At 32.1% G+C, this 18,644-nt stretch overlaps 1 protein-coding gene across 1 annotated transcript in view; it reads left to right on the plus strand.

The window, feature by feature from the left end:
* The window catches only part of LOC111691398 (trafficking kinesin-binding protein 1-like), an 83,448-nt gene extending 65,411 nt beyond the window's left edge, over positions 1-18,037 (plus strand). Inside the window, exons 5-7 of the mRNA XM_023454136.1 lie at positions 10,282-10,386; positions 17,846-17,950; positions 18,027-18,037. Coding sequence (XP_023309904.1) covers positions 10,282-10,386; positions 17,846-17,950; positions 18,027-18,037 — 221 coding nt within the window. The remainder of the gene's footprint in view (positions 1-10,281; positions 10,387-17,845; positions 17,951-18,026) is intronic.
* Positions 18,038-18,644: the final 607 nt, after the last annotated feature.

Consider the following 18,644-nt stretch of genomic DNA (forward strand, 5'->3'; position numbering starts at 1 on the left):
GAAAAAAAATCAAATTTTTCATTTTTACGAACGTTACAGGGTGCTCAGAAATGTAAATTTTGCTCCTTTAAATTTTTCTGAAATTTTGATTAAGCGGTCCGGAAAAACCGTTCGATAGATCGATCTGCCAATTTACGGAGCTTTTGGGGGTACATCGAGGTGTAAAAATTCGTACAAGCATTAGACTCTCCATCGATATTAGCAAAGATGCGGTCGACTTAGCAAAACAAGTCAAAAAGTCACTTTTTTTCACTTTTTTCAAGTTAATGTCGAGGATGAAAGAAAATTTTTTTCTTCCAAGAACGCTACATAGCCTTGTAGGAAGTTTATTCGAGATTTCGAAACTGCCCGTCAATTTTCTGTCTGATCATTAGTTGCTGAGATATCGATGGTTAAAACCAAAAAGATGCTTTTGTATTCGTAGTCGAATATCTCCGGGTCAAATTTACGTAGAGAAGTCCATATCATGATTTTTGTGTAAAAAAATTTTTCCAAACCCGTGGACTGTGAAAAAAAAACCCAAAAAATTGAAAAAACATTTTTTTAGTCTTATTTCTTAGAATTTCGCGATGACTGTCGCTCCTAAAAATTTTGAGCTAAGAAATCTGGAAACTAGACATTCGACGCTTTAAAATGCTTTTTTTAAAAACCTTGATACGATAATATTTAACTGAGATACAGCATTCCGAAAAATCACTAAAAATTCGAAAAAATTTTTTGCTCCCTTAATTTTTTGCAGAAGTTTATGTAAAGTAAAGTTAATAACAGCTTAATTACTTTTATGATTATGTTTCCCTGCTGGGAATTAAATTTACTTTCTGCATAAATTATTATGTTCCTAAGTTGGCAGTGCCATTAGCGCCCAATGTTAATGAGTAGCCGCTTAACACGTTCACGGATGGTCTGATATTATAATAACAACATTGAAAATTGAATATAGGTATTAAAAATTGCATATACAATACGCTTCGTTTTTGAGGTGTTAAAAATTAATGCCAATATATGTGTTTTGCAAGCTGCCAGGCAGTTAAGGAAACTATGTAAATAGTAGTTTATCTCTTTCATTGACAATGTAGTGACATCAATAACTTATAATTTGTCTAAAAAATTATTTGATGTTTTGACACTTTTAGTATTAATTCTCCAGCTGCGTGTGGCGTGGCAGTATGTATTATCTTCAAGGGCTTTACCTTCCTTGCAAATGGGTGACATTGCTATCCTCATTGCGTTTTTACTCCATCTAAATCTGAAATGCGCTATAAAATGAGTAAAAGTGGCTAAAAACAGACAAACAAACCATCTGCCGGCATGTTTATGATCGGAACTTTATTTCAGAGGCCAAAAATAACTCGTATCCACTCATTTATAGAAAACAAATGCTGGTTTTGGCTATGATTCTAATAAATATAATTTTATTAGAAACATCTAATATATTCGAAGATGTTAAACAAACTCGTCTACAATAGAACATATTAGATTGAAGTTAACATTTACAGCGTGTAAGAAGTTTGAGACTGCCATTACTTCAGCATGTGATAGAGTAATCATAAATTAACAAAAAGGTTGTATATTACAGGGGCGTAAGATTAACAGTTTTCAAAATACTGCGAGAATTAATATTGGGGAGTTTCATCACAACGTGACAACAGCGCTTAACCTAATGTTACACAGCTGATGCACACCACGTGTGCACGTGCACGCGGCAGACTTGTCCTACGGAATAATAAAAAAGTAAACAACTATTATTGTGAAACATTTAGTAAATTTCAAGACAATTGTTTTCCAGTTTATTAAAAAATAAAATTGTGCTTAAATTTGTCCACCACCATTTTCGATGCGTGCACGACACCTTCGAATTCAATTTTCGCGCACTCGCTGGAAAATACTCGGATTTATCCTTATTTTATGGTTAGCTCCAAAAATCCGTTCTCGCAAGTTTTCGACTGTCGAATTCCAGATACCAACTGAATTGGGTACCTATTGTTGGTTGTTGGACACCTTAGTACCTCGTGTTAACCGCCGCGCCGTTGTCACATTGCTCGATATGAATTTTATCGAATGTTAAATTTATTTCAACGCTAATTATTTTTTAAAATTAAGCATAAAGAACTTCAGAAAAGTGATAAACATTGTATTTTATGGTATTCCATCCGCACAGTTATGTCGATATTCCTTAATTAATAGAACTTCTGTACATCAAGTTGGAGATTTTGATAATTTTTTTCTCGGAAATGGTTGAGTTTAGGACCCATGTCATATAAGGTTTTTTTGTTTATTTTAATGTATTCTATCGTCTGTTAAAATTAAGGCAGTCAAACTTCTTACACCCTGTATATTTGATGATGTTAAAAATATTTATTTGGGCCAAATAAATTATTTATTCAAACAAAATTATTATTTATCTGTAACAAGTATTTCCTTTAGGCTAAATAAATAAATGATATGTTTCGGAGGAATATACTGCTTTATATTAATACAATCTTCAACAAAATGTGAATAATTTTTAGCCAAATAAATTTATTTTCCGTTGAAATATAATATATTGTAGGAATATACTAATAATAATAATTATTATAATATAACAATTAAACTCTTTACGGATGTTTCCACCACTTCCTTCATAATGTTTTAAATTGGAAGGTATAAATATTTTAACTGCTCCTTTTCCTTTTTTTTATATATAAATAATCTCAAATTCGCTGGTAAACTAAGCAAAACCAATACAGTCAGACTGTGTTGGGTGGAAATGAGAAAGCGGATGAACTTGCTAGGAAGGGTTCATTGGCCCGGAGCCCTTCTGGGCACATCTCCCAGTGTGGTCAGGCGGGCACGGGCAAATGGACTGAGACAGAACACAGGAAATACTGGACTTCAAGGCCGGGACATAGCCATTCTAAGGAGCTCATGGAGTATCCTTCGAAGGAAAGAACGAATGATTAACTGAGTTTGAACAGAATCCGTCTCAGGAGAGTGACATGACTCATAACGGGACACTGTCAGTTTAGGAAACATCTACATAAGTTAAAGCTTATAGACAGTCTGGTCTGCTGAGGATGTGAATCGGCGGATGAAACTTCTCTGCATATCATGGACGAGTGCCCGGGATTTGCACGTAACGGAATGGCGCTTCTTGGGAGACCCTATTTGGAATCCAAGGAACCGAGAGAAATGTCAGCAAGGAAGCTTTTGGACTTTGTAAAAAGGACAAATCTACTTAGGACGCACAATAGGCCTAATCAGGCCGCAGTGCTATGGGACTTATTAGGACCAACCACTAGAAGTAGAAGAAGAAGAAGAAGAAGCAAAACCAGTATTATTATTAATTTATGTAGTTAAAAAAAATAACCAATAATGATTTCATTACATTATTTACCGACCATTAAAACTATTCATTTTCTCGACTTTGCGTTATTCGATTCCGACACTATTTACAATACATAGGTAGAATAAATGAGATTTTTCAGGAAAAATTTTTTCCAAATCTTCTGTAACCTGCAACAGTGTTAGTTAATGTCACATTGAAACAATGTATTAAAAATACTCCCTATACAGATCTCATGGGTTTTTCAATTATACCATATTTCAATGTATTCAAAGGATTCTTCTCATATTGGCGCATTACTTCCAACTAAGGATCATCATCAAGAAATCAGACTTGTATTCATATTTAGGTCCTACACATTCATCTGAAACATATTGAATTAATAGTTAAATGTTTAAAAAATAATATAAATAAAGCTTTTGAATGCCATTCATATTAACATTAGTAGTTGAATTGACAATAATAAGTTTGGAAAAAAAATAGGAAACAATCCTATCGGTAAATGTTTAAAGTTCTACTAATACGGTGGAGTATTAGAAACTAAAATATGGATTAGGAAGTTAGCAAACATCTGGCATTCGGTCGCAGAATAATCAATGGCGGTGTCGTATCATTAAATCCATCATAAAGAAGTGTGTAAACGATCCCGTAGTGAAACTTTTTACTATAAACGCAATTATCGACAAGTTGAGCGTATCATTTACAACGCTTAATGTTTTTTTTCTAATACTTATTATCCAGCAGTAAGTTTAATGAAATTACACATATATTATACGGTTATTACGATTTCGATCGACAGGTTTCGAACTTTCACAGAAGATAAACTGGTTTGGATTCATCTCTGCACTTTCATTCTCTTCTTGTGTCGTCGAACTTGACATTAGGTAACTGGTTATGTTGAATCAGATGCATAAAGAGTTTCGTGACGTGTCTACATGTTTTACTTTTAACGGATGAACTTCGAAGAAAGCGTGCAACCATTCACATATTTTTTTTTACGTTATACGTTTGTTGTACTACAAAAAAAAAATTACTCGGCAAGGGAATAACAACTTTTGCTTATTACTTTCCAAATAACAGTGACTGATAACCATGAAAATGAATATCTGTATTGAAGAACTAAACTCTTAATAAAATAACGAATTTTTTGGATATGTTCGGTAATTGTTTAGAAAAGAATTGTCCGCAATTGTATATAAAAATTGATACACTGAAAATCACTCATTTCTGTAAAATGCAAAATAAGACGGCAAAATGCAAATATTTAGGTTTCCATATTGAGTTAAATGACATTACGCATTCACCAGGAGATAAAGCATGAAACGACCTTTAAAACGAGGTGTAACATTATGGGCTTTTGATGAGCCAATCCTTAAAAAAATGCATTTTTCTGAATTTGGGACTTCCCCTTTTCTGTCGAGAGATAGAACAAATTATCACTAACAAAAGTTATGTGCAATGAATCCGGCTATCCATATTTGTACTATTTAATATACTTGAATAGAAAACATTACTGAGATAAATTCAACTCCCTAGCGGCCAAGCTACGAACTTGAAAACTATTTCCAGCGATTTCTCTTGGTCGATTTATTGATCAAAATTTTTTCCCCCGAAGTTCTAGGGCCTATAAAGGCGGGTATCCACTTGTGGCAATGCTCCGTAACGTAACAACGAACATGTTACGGCGTTTTGCAAAAGGTGACACGGTTCGTTGCGAAAGGTGACCTTGACATGACCTTGGGGTGACCTTAACCCCAGGTGACCTTGCCACCAGGTGACTTTGCCACGTCACTTCCTGGTCCAGAACCCGCCTCATATATCTACTTATGTGTGGTTTTGGTCGTATCATTCATTCCGTAATGTAACAAAATAAGGTTACGAGACGACACAGGAACATAAACTTGCAGTATGAACCTGACTGCAATAATGGATTCGTCACTGCAATTGCAGTTAGCAGCAGCGTCATATATTTTTATTCATCATACAATTTTGAAGAATAAGAAACGGAAATCTCCGGAAATCTTTTCTTTACTACACTTCATGGCACAAAAACAGAAAAATACACTCTTCCTAGTTACTGCAGAAGACAGACTGACTCCAGACCATAAACAAAAGACTGACGAAACAAGAAATAAGACAAAATCACATGTGCAACAGGCAATGTTACGGCCAAAAGGGTAACCCCGTCTCAACATGTGGCAGAAAGTACTGTTGCATCCCTTTGATGCGGCGACTAAAAATCAACAACTGATGGTTCGTCCCAGATTAGTTACGCGTGTCAAATTTGTTACACGTACCATGCAACAATTTTCCGTCTCCACTAGTTGTAACGTAACATGTTCGGTGTTACGTTACGGGGCATTTGACACAAATGGATACCCGCCTTAATACTTTCCCTAATATCGTACCTCGCCGACCTTAACTAATCTAATCAAACCCAACCTAAGGGAACCTAATCTAATTGTAAGCCAACAGAAAAACAAATATGTCAAGAGCAACCAGAAAGAAAAGTTAACGATAAATAACAGCATCGCCTAAGCACAAAATAATAAAATATTTTCAATCTTAAAGTGATGTTTACGAAACAATGGATGTGAAGCAGAAAATAAATTTTTATTTTTAATAGTACTGTGTATAGGTAAATAAAAATAAACCATCTCCACAAAAAAGTATTTATAAATGTTCAAAATTTAACGTAAAGAAAATAGTCCATTAGGATACTAGTATTTACTAGTTTGACTAGTTTATTTAGACACTTTTTTAGTAAAAATAATAGATTCTCGAATTACTATAAGAAATAAAGCATACTTAAAACATATACGAGCACATAGATTCTACTAGAATTAGAGTCTACAAAAAATATTTCCTGGGATAGAATCCATAGTTTTCTGTCTCCTCGATTTTTCGTCTAATTATTGTTACTTGAACATTAATTTGGAATTAAAACCTAAATTTCTTTATAATTTTTTTTTAATAANTGTGGCGCCCTCTAGAAGATACATCGAAATAGATAACAAATTATGATTTCTCGTATACAAAAACATCTACCCCTAAATTTTCACGTTCATACACTCAAAAATATTATAATTATTACGAAAATTCAATTTTTAATTTCCAACTTTGACACCCTGTATCTTTTTTGTTATCAACATTTTATTAAGGCATATTGGCTCCAATCGTAATATTTTGAAGTAAAAAATCTAGTATGTCTCTATGGACCATTACTTACGGACCACCCTGTATAATATATGTAAGTACATATAATTTTTTTTCAAGTGTTGGATTCGCTGGCGTCATTCTTTTAAACAATTACTCAATAATCTTAGAAATGTATGAAAAGGGTAAACCAATTAGTCTCCCAAAAATCTCCGTTCAAGTTTTCTCTAATAAGGTTTGTTTTTAATAACATATTTTAAGTATAAACTACTTCTTGAAACTCCTTTTTCATTTCTTATAACTTAAAATAATTTGTTTTATGAATGGCCATATTATTTAATTGTTCGTTAAAATCTCATAATGGAAAAACCCTGATTTTAGAACATAATCTACTAATTTTCTTGTAAATATTAGGAGATTTTTGATTAAAATTTAATTTTGTCTTTAATTTATTCGCGGAATAAACAGAATAATTACAAAATTTACCAATATCAGTATATTTGGCAACTATTAATCTCATATAATACATATAGAAGTTATTTATCTCAGGTCGATCATTCTTTCGTCATCGATATTACTTCACTGTGTACAAAAAATGGACTTGACAACTGATCTTGTCGCGCTGCAAACAATTATTTTTTTGTCACCGATTCGTGAACCACCTCCAGGCGCTTTGACTTTAAATTATTTCATTATCCCATTCACAATAAAGTTTAGTCACAGCAGTTACGAGCTAAGATTAACAATTATGGTTTTGTGTTTATCAACGACATATGTATAAGTAAATGTCGATTATTTTTTTGTGCGGATTGATAAATTTTGGGTGGTGTAGTTTTGTATATGTAGATAGTCAGTCATAAAAATAAATGTTTTTCTTTTGTATGTCGCATGTTGACAAATTAAAATTGAACATGAGCTTTAGATTTACTTGTTCTGAAGGTGTTCTTTAAGTTCTGTGTATTCCGCAGGTATGTCGGGTAAAAGACACATTTTCTTTTTATTTTAGAACTTTCATGAACATCCGTCTTGTAAGAATTTATGGTTCTTTTCTTATATTCGTTGAAATCTCCCTTGTTTTTTGCGGTCCCGGTTTTGTAATCAGGCTAAATTTAAGGGTTAGTTAAACTTACCCACTGTATATTACCTAATATCGAAATATGTTTACTATAAAACAAACAAAATTCATTTGCCATTTCTTGTTGACTTGTTTTTTACTTTATTATTTTTTTATATAACTCCAAGTCGTTTTGATTTTATTTGCAGCATTTATTGTTTTCAAAAAGTATTTTCGTTTTTTTAATATCGAATAGGAAATCTTTATTTCTGTTTAAGTATTTTTGTGTTATTAGCATACATTTATTGATGATGTTTTTGCAAATTTATGAAGCTATTTTGGTGTCATCTAAATAACTAAATAGCCTTATTTAACTTTAGAATTTTAACAATATCCACCAAATGCAGAAAAAATAATGTTAAAGTTTATCGACCTCTTAAAGTTTAGATGACACTGTACTATTATATGCGAACCTACACTGGGGTCATGTGAAAATTATCTTATCTTTATAATGTAGATTAGGAGAAAAGTATAATTTTACCAATATTCTATATATATTATTATATTTTCACAGCTATTCTTGGCCTTTTATATCTTGTCTCATATGCATGTCTTAAGAAATTCAGCTATTGTCTGCAGTTTCCCACATTTCCATAAAATAATAGACGAAAGAAAATACATTACAAAATTTTCCCACAGTAGAATGTAATTTGCATAAGGCAATGTTTACCTTAACTTTGTTATTTCTAACGGAGTATGAGTACCTGTGGTAACCATCACAATCGTCGTAAATTCTTTTATATTTGTTTATCGGCAATTAAAAAAAATGTTTCTGTAAATTACATATTGTATTGTACTTTTCTATAAAATACTGATTTTTAAATGCTGATTGGTGATAAAACTAAACATCAATTAAACAAGTTGTCGTGTATGTCTTATATGTTTTATTTAAAAATACTTTTGTTTTATGAATTTTTGCGATTAAATATATCTAATCTATTAATCATGTCTGGTATTATAATCCTCCAAAAATTAAAGCCTACGAAAATCGATTTTGAAAAACCATCACGGCGCACAAAAAAGGAAGAACTGATTTTTCAAATTTCAGAAATTGCTGAAAAGTCTTTAATTATGAAACATTTTTAGAATTTATTTTACATCACAAAGAAAATTATTCTTTAATCAATGATTTCCTATTAGGTCCTGTAGTAGTAAATAAATACATATTCAGTTTGTGAAAATGGTGTTTTGGAAATAAAATCGAACTCAATATTAACGGGGTTACATAACCTGCCATTTTTTAAATTAATGAACGAATAAGTGTTATACTAAATTACATCGTTATGTTTGTGAGTAGAATCACCCAAAAAAATTGTTTGTACTCATTTCTGGATCTTTCTGTATATGAATCAGGTGCTTGACGTTCTTCTCCGTTGACGGATTGTTTGTCAGAATACCCATATTAACGAGAAATTACAATGTTTCGTTTTTTGAGTTGTCCGATAACAAATATATTATACAGTTTAATGTATTCATAAACTTATTTTTAATATTTTGTATTTTAATAACAAAGATAGTCGAGAAGTTACATTTTGAGGAAATTTGAGAAAAGTTACTTATATATGCGAAAATAATTACTTTTTTACGGTTTAGTTGATACGAATTTGGCATTTTTTCTCTCAAAACATAAATGTTATTTTCGTCTCAGTCTACTGAATAGATACCTTCAGGAAACTTGGAGAGGAAACCAAAGCCTCAGTATCAGCTATAGTCTTTCCGAAGTCAGTTGAACATGTATAAAAACGCCTGCAATAAAATTTAATGAGTTTCATAGGCGTCCCTAAAAAAGTTTTCTGCAAAAAGTAAAAAATAATAATTTGTATATAATGTGTAGTAAATTTCTATTATATGTATGTTCATTTGGCCAACAACATATTTTAATTACTTATGTCCTCAAACAATTTTATTATATTGATGCCTAATTTTGGTTGACATATCAAAAAACCACACCAAATTCGGCATTGCTGCACTGCACTGCTAGGCAATTTGTTAACAACTGAAATTTATGGCCGATCGCCCAGTGCGGCTGTGTTTGTGCGCCGTTTATCCGCATTCTTCAACTGGGCGCATACATTTCTACCACCTCCACGTTTAGTTCGACCAGACCTGTATATGGGTATGGCTAAATAAATATGTGAACAAGTTTTTCAATGTCGAGTTGCTTTGTAACGACCGAACCTGGTACATATTGCCCAGGTCTTTGGTCTTCAATTGAGATCGGAAAGACCTAACGGTAGCTTTTATGACGTTTTTTATTCGCTATATCCGCCAGCTATAAATTATGGAATGCAAATCGACCACGACCTGCACCATCCGTCCACTTGTTGATTAATTTTTCTTCGCCACCCGCAAAGTTGAACGGCCCATTCCGCCGGCACCTTTTCATTCCCAGCCATGGTTTACTTTCTAACCTGTTATTACTTTCTATCTCTCGGTGTTATCTCACTTAAGTAACTGATTAATCGTACAATCAGAACGTAATCTAGCGTGCTTCGCGCGGGTTGTTTTTTTCGCCGGTACCGTTCTTTTGTTACCACGCTTCTCGGACTACTTGGATGGTGGTCTCTGGCTTGTTTATGTGCGTAATTGACGTGCGATCCACTGGCTGTGGGATAGCGGCGTGTGATGTAATTGTTGTTATTTGTCTGTTATCGCGGATTGTTATTAATGATGGTTCTTTTGTCCGCAGAGCTGTGTAGTGGAGAATCGCTTCCCGAGGTAGAGATCATCAGCCTCCTGGAGGAGCAGATACCTAGGTATAAGCTTAGGGCGGACACCTTGACCAAGTTTGGGGGTAAGTCATAATTGTTACAATATGAAAATAGGTTAAAAGATATGAGACCCGCAGTTTTTTTTTATTTGAATCTCATTAAGTCCTAGAAATATTTAGAATGTGCATTGTGACAGTAAGCGGAAATTTCAAACCCAACGGAAAATGTAAAAATTTTTAGAATATTCCAGTGGCAACATACGCCTATCAATCAGCATCACTGCTTTTCTTCATTGCAATTCCTTCAATGTTATCAAATCCATCCACCAAATCAACACACAAAAGTATTTGCTACAATAAAATAATATCTGTTTGTAAATTAAAAATAACGCATAAAATTACATATATAAAAAAACAAAGTTTTTATCTCTTAAACACCTTTTATTAATCGCTACTAGTTTTGTAACTTTAATTTTGTCACGTCTTCAGTCTTATCTGTAAAATGCCACAGAATCGATATTAAATAAACGACTAAGATATAAAAAATTTATAACTTACGTATTACGGTATAATTACCTATATCAGGATTTGTCAAATTAATATAATAGCATGTTTAATAATAGATAACTAATTTTTTATAACAATATTTGCCGGCAATAAATGAAATTCTTTTCGAAAGTATTAATTAAAGCCATATTTTTTTGTACTTTTTCAAATTAATTTCAAGGAAGAAAACAATTTCCTTGTAGAGAATTTATTTGTTCAAAACCGCTTTAGGATTTATTGGACAATATTGATAAAACGTCTAAAAATAATAATAGATGTTATATTTTATTATCTTTTTTCCGTATTTTCTATATCTTGTTGCCTTCTAAACTGATACGCCTATGGATTTTCGATCCCCGCACGCTTTACCCTCCTTACTAGTCCAAGAGCTAGCGATGAGTCACTCTCCATAATTTCGACCACGAAGTATATAGACTTAAAGGTTCAAAATATTTATTTTTTATCTCGACAACCTTCTTTCACTTATACAGGATGAATCACAAATTGTGACCAAAAATAAAACCTCGTATTCTTTGGTGAATTTTAATGGGAGACTTTCATATAAAGTTTTTATCTAGGACGCTTCGTTAAAAAGATACAGGGTGTTAAACTTAAAAAAATGTTTAATTTAAAAACTAGTAAGTGAAATAATTTGAAATTAGGCACATGTATTTATGTAAACATGCTGAGGCCTTTTCTTAAAATTTGGATATTCCAATGGCGGAGATACAGGGTATCTAAATAAAATAGTACGCCACTGCTTTAGGGTAACAAAGTACTACTCTCTTATGTTTTTCGAAAAACTTAGAAAACGAACTGAAAACTCTTTTACTTAGGTGACATTTATTCGAATAATAGTATATTATTCAACGAGCGTATAATGATGGGTATTATTCACGAGGTGAAGTTTACGGCCACGAGCCGCAGGCGAGTGGCCTAAATCACCGAGTGAATAATACCCATTATACGGGAGTAGAATACTATACTTTATCCACGACTACTAAATATTTTTGTTGAAGTTTTTTTTGAAATGTTTCGAAAAACATGGTATGTTAAGAAACAGATATACGACTCGTACAAATGAAGTCGCTGATGGCTCAGTGTAGATGCTCTTTCCCTTCCAACCGCGGGTCCCGGGTTCGAATCCGGTCTAGGAAAATTCACTTTTTTAATTTTTTTTTTTTATATGTACAGCACTGAATTGAAAATATTTAGTGGTTTACACGATAAAATTTTAAAAACGGATTGTTTGTAGCAGAACAATATAATATTATAGCTAAATTAAGGAAGCATCTGACAGTAGTGATTAATGACTCATTAATCACTGCCGTGATTAATGGGTATTATTAAGGTCGAGCAAACAGACGTATAATGGGTACATTATAAAATAGTCGTGGATAAAGAAATTAATAACATTAGTCATCATTTTAATGATTTTATTTGAATAAATGTTCAAAAATACCTCCATTTTCACGAACACAGGCGCGTCATCCTTTTAGTAACGAAAATGTAATTTGTTCGAAATTTATTGTTGCTTGAATCTGATGAAAATCATTATTTATTCTGTTTTCTAACTGCTCAGAATGTCGAAGTAGCTATCGCAACCTACTATGTAATTTTAAACCGCATTTTATTTGAATATCGAAGTGTTTTCAGTTCGTTTTTTAAGTTTTACTCAAAAATCAGGCCTTTTTCGAAAAACATAAGAGAGTAGTAATTTGTAGAAAATTGAAAGGCAAATCCGAAAATATCGTGACTGTTGCTGTAAAGCAGTGGCGTACTATTTTTGTTAGAAAAATTTGCCACCGATACCCTGTGTCTCCGTCACTGGAGCATATAAATTTTAGGGAAAGGCCTCAGTTTTTGGATAATGTTTACATAAATACATGTGCCCCATTTCAAATTATTTCAGTTACTAGTTTTCAAATTATTTAAAAAAAGTAAAAATACTTTTTCTTAAGTTTAACATCCTGTATCTTCTTAACGAAGCGTCCTAGATACAAATTTTATACGAAAGACTGCCCTTAAAATTCATCAAAGAATATGAGTTGGTCACCGTTTGTGAATCACCCTGTATACGACGTTTCAAACATGACTAAAAAATTACGAAATTATTTTGTTCCTTAAATTTTTCCAGTAGATTATATAAAATTGAATTTTTATATTCGTTTGTTTTAGAATTTTTAACCCTATAAACTATAAAGTAATAAAATACCAAAATGGTGATGATTTCTTAGTCTTGATTGCAGTGCAACAAAATAATGTTTAATGTTAAAATCTACATACTCTGCATGGAATATGTAAAGAAAAAAATTAAAAATAAAATTTTATGTTATATGGCCTACAAAATTTCTACAGTCTACATAAAATTTATTGACACCATTTACAGTCTGTGGGTATTAGATTAGGCCTTATCGTTTTATAGGGGGTACACCTCCGTTACAGGTTTACTACCTGGATAAAATAGTAGTTCTTCGACCGTGTTCCGGTGATGTCTTTGACTTTAGTTCTGTTTAGAGTTGATATTTTCATTAAATAGTGATAGTTATGTGTTTTGAATTCAAGTTTTCGACACATGGACATTGATCATATTGATTGCCTTAATAATGACACAACGTTAAGGTAAATGTTAAAATATTATGCAATTTTATTCAATAAACAATCATTCGGATTTTGTTTTTAAATTAAATACTAAATGGTAGTTAAAATTAGATAATTGCAATAATAAATCTATATTTATCGCATGTTTGTGTTTCGTTCAGGCAAATATTTATTTATGTTTCGGTGATAAAAAAAAAAGTTAAAATGGAAGCTTTTACATTGCCAATTCTAATGTACAGGATGAGAAAAAAATTACTGGAAAGCCATCGGCTGGTGAGAATATATATATATTTTTTGAATCCTGTATTTTCAGAATGGCTTCTTCAGTCGGTTTCAAGAAAAATGCCTTTCCCAAGATATATTTTCCGTCCTGTATCATTTATTTTTCGTAATGTATTCGTAAAACAATGTAAATTGTAATTTCTGTGGAATTTTACTTGCAATTCTCTTTATCTTTACAGTCCGTACACGCACTTATCGTGTTTACGTGACTCTTAAATTACTAAAATATTCTTCAAATATAATAATAATGTTAAGATGCTGATAACGATTGTGATGAATTAAAAAAAGAAAACGGTCGAAAACAAATATGATTTAGTTACATGTAAAATTTCGGCCATCTTGCCATTTTCGTTTGTTTGTTTACACCACGTGATTGATGTGTTGATTGTGTTCCTGATTAGATAACGCGAATGATCTATTTCATTGTTTGTAAATACTTTATTTAGAAAAGACGTTGAAATGTGACACTTTAGTACGTTTGGGTCTTATTCGGATAAATGAAAATCCTTTAAGAAAAATCGCGTTTTAATTACTTATGAGAAATGGAGGATTAAGAAACATTTCTTTGACGTCTTTTAAACATTATTGTTACGAGGAACAGTTAGAACAATTTTTCCACTGTATAACAACATAATTTGGGACGAAATTCAAGGAAGGACATAATAAGTATAAGTATGAATCCATAGGCCGATATCGCATTGGAAGCCGTGGCAGCGAAGCCGATCAGGATGCATTTAATTAAATTTAAATGTAATAAATAAATATTGCTTTGTCATGGCTTCTCATTTGGCATTTTATTTTACTGCAATATTGTTCTACCAGCGATGCCCTATAAATTTAATAACCTTATTGGTATTCAAAGTTGGAGATTAACACCTGTTTTATTTGCCTAATACAACAAAGCAATCGGGAATTCCACAAATAAAATACGTCATGTTCCATAAATATATCTATTTATGACTAGTTCTTCCAATTACAACTTTATGGTACCTAAACTATTGTGAACTATGAACAGTTTTCAAATAAAGCAAAATTAATTGTGAGCTATATAACCCATGGACTGTTTCTTGGAACTTTCTTTTACGAAATACCTAGATTTCTGTCCTTGTAGACAGTAAAATGACGAAACATGGAAAAACATTCCTAAAGGGGTCATTCAGTAAATTTGCAAAAACCTTCTTATTTTGTATACACAAAGTATTGCTCATGATTAGGCGATACTGAAAATTTCAACCCAATCCGTTGAGCGGTTTTCAAACTATAAGATTTTTAAAATGCTAATATTTGTCTCAGCCGTGGCGATGCAATGACGTCACCGCATGGGACGGTCAGGCTTGGCGCTACTTCCAGATGAGTTTATGCATTCTACAGAATGTTTTAGCGTTTGTGCATGTTAAATTTAAAAAATGGAAGCAAATTTCGTAAAAGCAGATTCTTCTAATTTGCTAGAAGTAGGTTTGTTGTTAATGGTTATAGATTTTTTAATAAAAACCACGACTTTATCAGTGCTAGATGAGAGGAGTGAAAGTGCAAAGGTTACGTTTCAATAACGTGTATAGCTTCTTTAAAGTACGTTTGTAGCGAAAGTTTTGACGTTTTTTTACAATAAGAATAGTACATAAGAATAAGGATTTTACGTTTAATTTTACTAAACCGTTTCTGTCACAGGTTTCAAAGATTTACCTAATTAAATACAAAATTCTTATTACTATTTTTATTCCCATGGAAATTGTATAAAATCTACTTAATATCTTATAAATATATTAATAATATTACATTTATTATGTATTTTCATATAAATACTTATTTCGTACCTAAATTACACAGGTAGTTTTGTTGCTTTCAAAATAGTATTTTTTTAAATAAAATGTATTAAAAAAACAAATCAAAGTAGAGATTAATAGACTATTGATTTTAGATCCGCACGACAGAATTACGGGGATACTATTATTTTCTTAGGCGTCTTCACCGTCTTCACACTAGTGCTTTCACACTGGGGAGCGATACAATATTTGTATTTCTATTCTGTGTCTTGCATATTGCTAAAAATTCGGTATCTTAACGTACTAATCGAAACTTAACAGGCAACTAAAGCCCGACTACCCGACTTGACTGACGAGACGACACACGCAAGCATGCGGCATCGGTTTCCCATGCGGTGACGTCACACCTGCGCCGGCCGGTTCAGCGGATACTCAGTGCGCCAGTTTATGATTTTTTTTGGACGACTTGTAGGCTATTCGAAATTCTAATTTTTTGCAGATAACCTTAAAATTGCAATACTTTTCCGTTAAGCAAATAAAAAAAATTGCTGAATGAGCCCATTGTCCATAGTGTATAATTATTATTTCTTTGTTTTATATGAGGGTGCTTTACGATTTTTACCTGGTAAACTTAACAGGAAAACTAATTAATAATTTCAGCGTGAATTTTCAATATTTGCACACCTGTTAATAAATAAATAATTAGCTGCCTACAGTTTATACATATTGAGGTTAAAATTAGGAAAAGCTTCCGATTTAGCCAATCTATTTACTTAAATAGATATGATAAGAGACCAGGTAGATTACAAAATTGGGGGTATTCTTTTGGCTTTAATAGTTTATTAATTAAGGCCCATTTGTAACCACAGGAGATTTTGTTAAGTTACATTAAATTTTCTAGGTAAAAATTGATACAGTTTCTTGTTAATTTTGTAATTTTATTTACCTAATTTAGTAAATATTTAGTACATTAAATAAATTTTGTACAGAATACTGCATATGGGTTTACGCATTTCGTTTATAACCTCAAACAGATTTTGATTAGTTCGAATCTTATTAATTCTCTTTCATGTAATTTTATTCAAACAAAAAGTGACAACTGTTGCCTTCTTATAATAACTGCACGCTTCACATTATAAGAATATTTGAAATATATTTTAGTAATCCCACTATCGGCGTCGTCGAACAATAACATGTACATGTCTCTAATCTGAAGCTTCGCATCGATCAATTTATTCGGTACGTATCTAGCGGCATCTTAATGCCTGCCTTTGTCGTTTGTGCGTGTGTGAGTGAGTTTAACGCTTTGCTTGGTCGAGTGTATGGCACGTGTTTTTATGACCGTCAGTATCATTGTGTATTTGTACGTAAAGCGGAACACGGCTTGCCACAGATTTGACCTATGCCTGCTATTACAACGCGTATTGCCCCTTACTGGCATAATGTAGATTAATGCTGTTTATTTATTTGATTGTCGCCACAAATCCTCCGATATCTAGTCATAATATAAGTGAATATATATGTAGTGAAAAATACTGTCGATATACTTGTAACATTTAGTTGTTCTTTCTTAAAAACGCCAAAATATACTATACATATACTTCTTTAATCTGTGCAGCAATCACAGTTTATAACAATTGTCACATAACTACAACGCAAAATTTAATTTCGGCATACCTGGACGATTTGCTGAAAAAATGGAAATTGTTCTAAATTTTAATTTGCAGAGTGCCCCTGAAAAATTTTGCCAGTTGTACAAAATCTCGTCGAATTACAAACGGGCCAAAGGCTATGTTAAGAGTGAAGTTGATTGGAAGAAAAGCAATGTTGTCATTTATCAGACCAGTAAAAAAATTGTTATCTTATTAAAAAATACAAATTGCATTTTTAATGTGTTCACCGGCTAAAGTTTAAAGTATTAATAAAGTAATATTTCAGTTATTGGTATATCATTAGTTATAGCTTCGTATTAGTTCAACTGTACTTGCTCAATAAACAATCTTTATCGACCCAACATAAACGTGAACCTTGACTTTGGCTCAATAAAAGTGTCACTCGCCATTTTTAATTTAATAACCGTTGCATATTCGCGCGAACAAGTACCTTATTTTTGCACTACTTCCAGAAAAGTAAGCCTGCCAAGGTCTAATTTTTATCTACACGCTGCACATTATATTGTTTACTCGTCTCCACTTCTATTTTAGTAATATGGTGTCTTCTGATAATGCAGGTATTAGTTTTATAGAGATAAGTGCGAGGAACAGTTGTTTAGTTTTATAGTGACGTTACAAAGTCATTTTGGATGTTTGAAGAACGATGAGGAACTAGCCAGTGTTTTCTTTTTGTTAAAGGTTACGATAATCAGGATTGGTTCATCCCATCTCCCGCCCTGGAAATAGACGAGGCCGATTTGAAGTTGTCACCGGATCAGATCCGAGAGACATTGAACTATTTCCGTAAGTATTTTTGTTAGAATATTTGATTTAACTGCGACTTTAATGTTTTTAAAGGTTACATAACGCGTGCGTTTAGGCAGTGGATAATTATTAAAATGAAAGTTGAAATCTTAAAATCGGTAACAGTGGCCGAAATTTCTGTCTGTATTTCGGAAGACAAATCAAACAGTTTTATTGGCTATATTTTTTATAACAGACAGCAAACATGTACTTTATAACCTTGTAATACCGGTCAAAATAAAGTTCTCTCTTAAAAAACAACTGATACTAAAATAGAAATGTTCATTTTAATCCTTTTAAAAATATTAGATATTATTAAAACACAATTGGTAAATAATTTGGTAGGATTTTTTTATTTAGTTATCATTATATTTTGCGACGATTATTGGTTAGATATTTACTATCCATTGTAATGGGTTTTACATATATTTTTTTATGACTGAATCAAATTGAAAACTGATAGGTTTCAACACCATTTCATTTGTTAATATTCAATTCTTATTATTTATTTTCAAATTTGCATACCTTCTGTATCGTTTAAATTATCGTATACTTTGTATACGATAACGTACTTACACGTATTATTAACAAGAGGATTTTGCTAAAAGAATTTTTATAAATTTTCACAAAAATGACCCTATATATTTTTTTCGGATAATGTGAAAATAAGGCGCACTATTAATACACTTGAAGT

This window comes from Anoplophora glabripennis, unplaced genomic scaffold (assembly GCF_000390285.2).
Source record: "Anoplophora glabripennis isolate ALB-LARVAE unplaced genomic scaffold, Agla_2.0 scaffold217, whole genome shotgun sequence".
Taxonomy (NCBI): Eukaryota; Metazoa; Arthropoda; class Insecta; order Coleoptera; family Cerambycidae; genus Anoplophora; species Anoplophora glabripennis.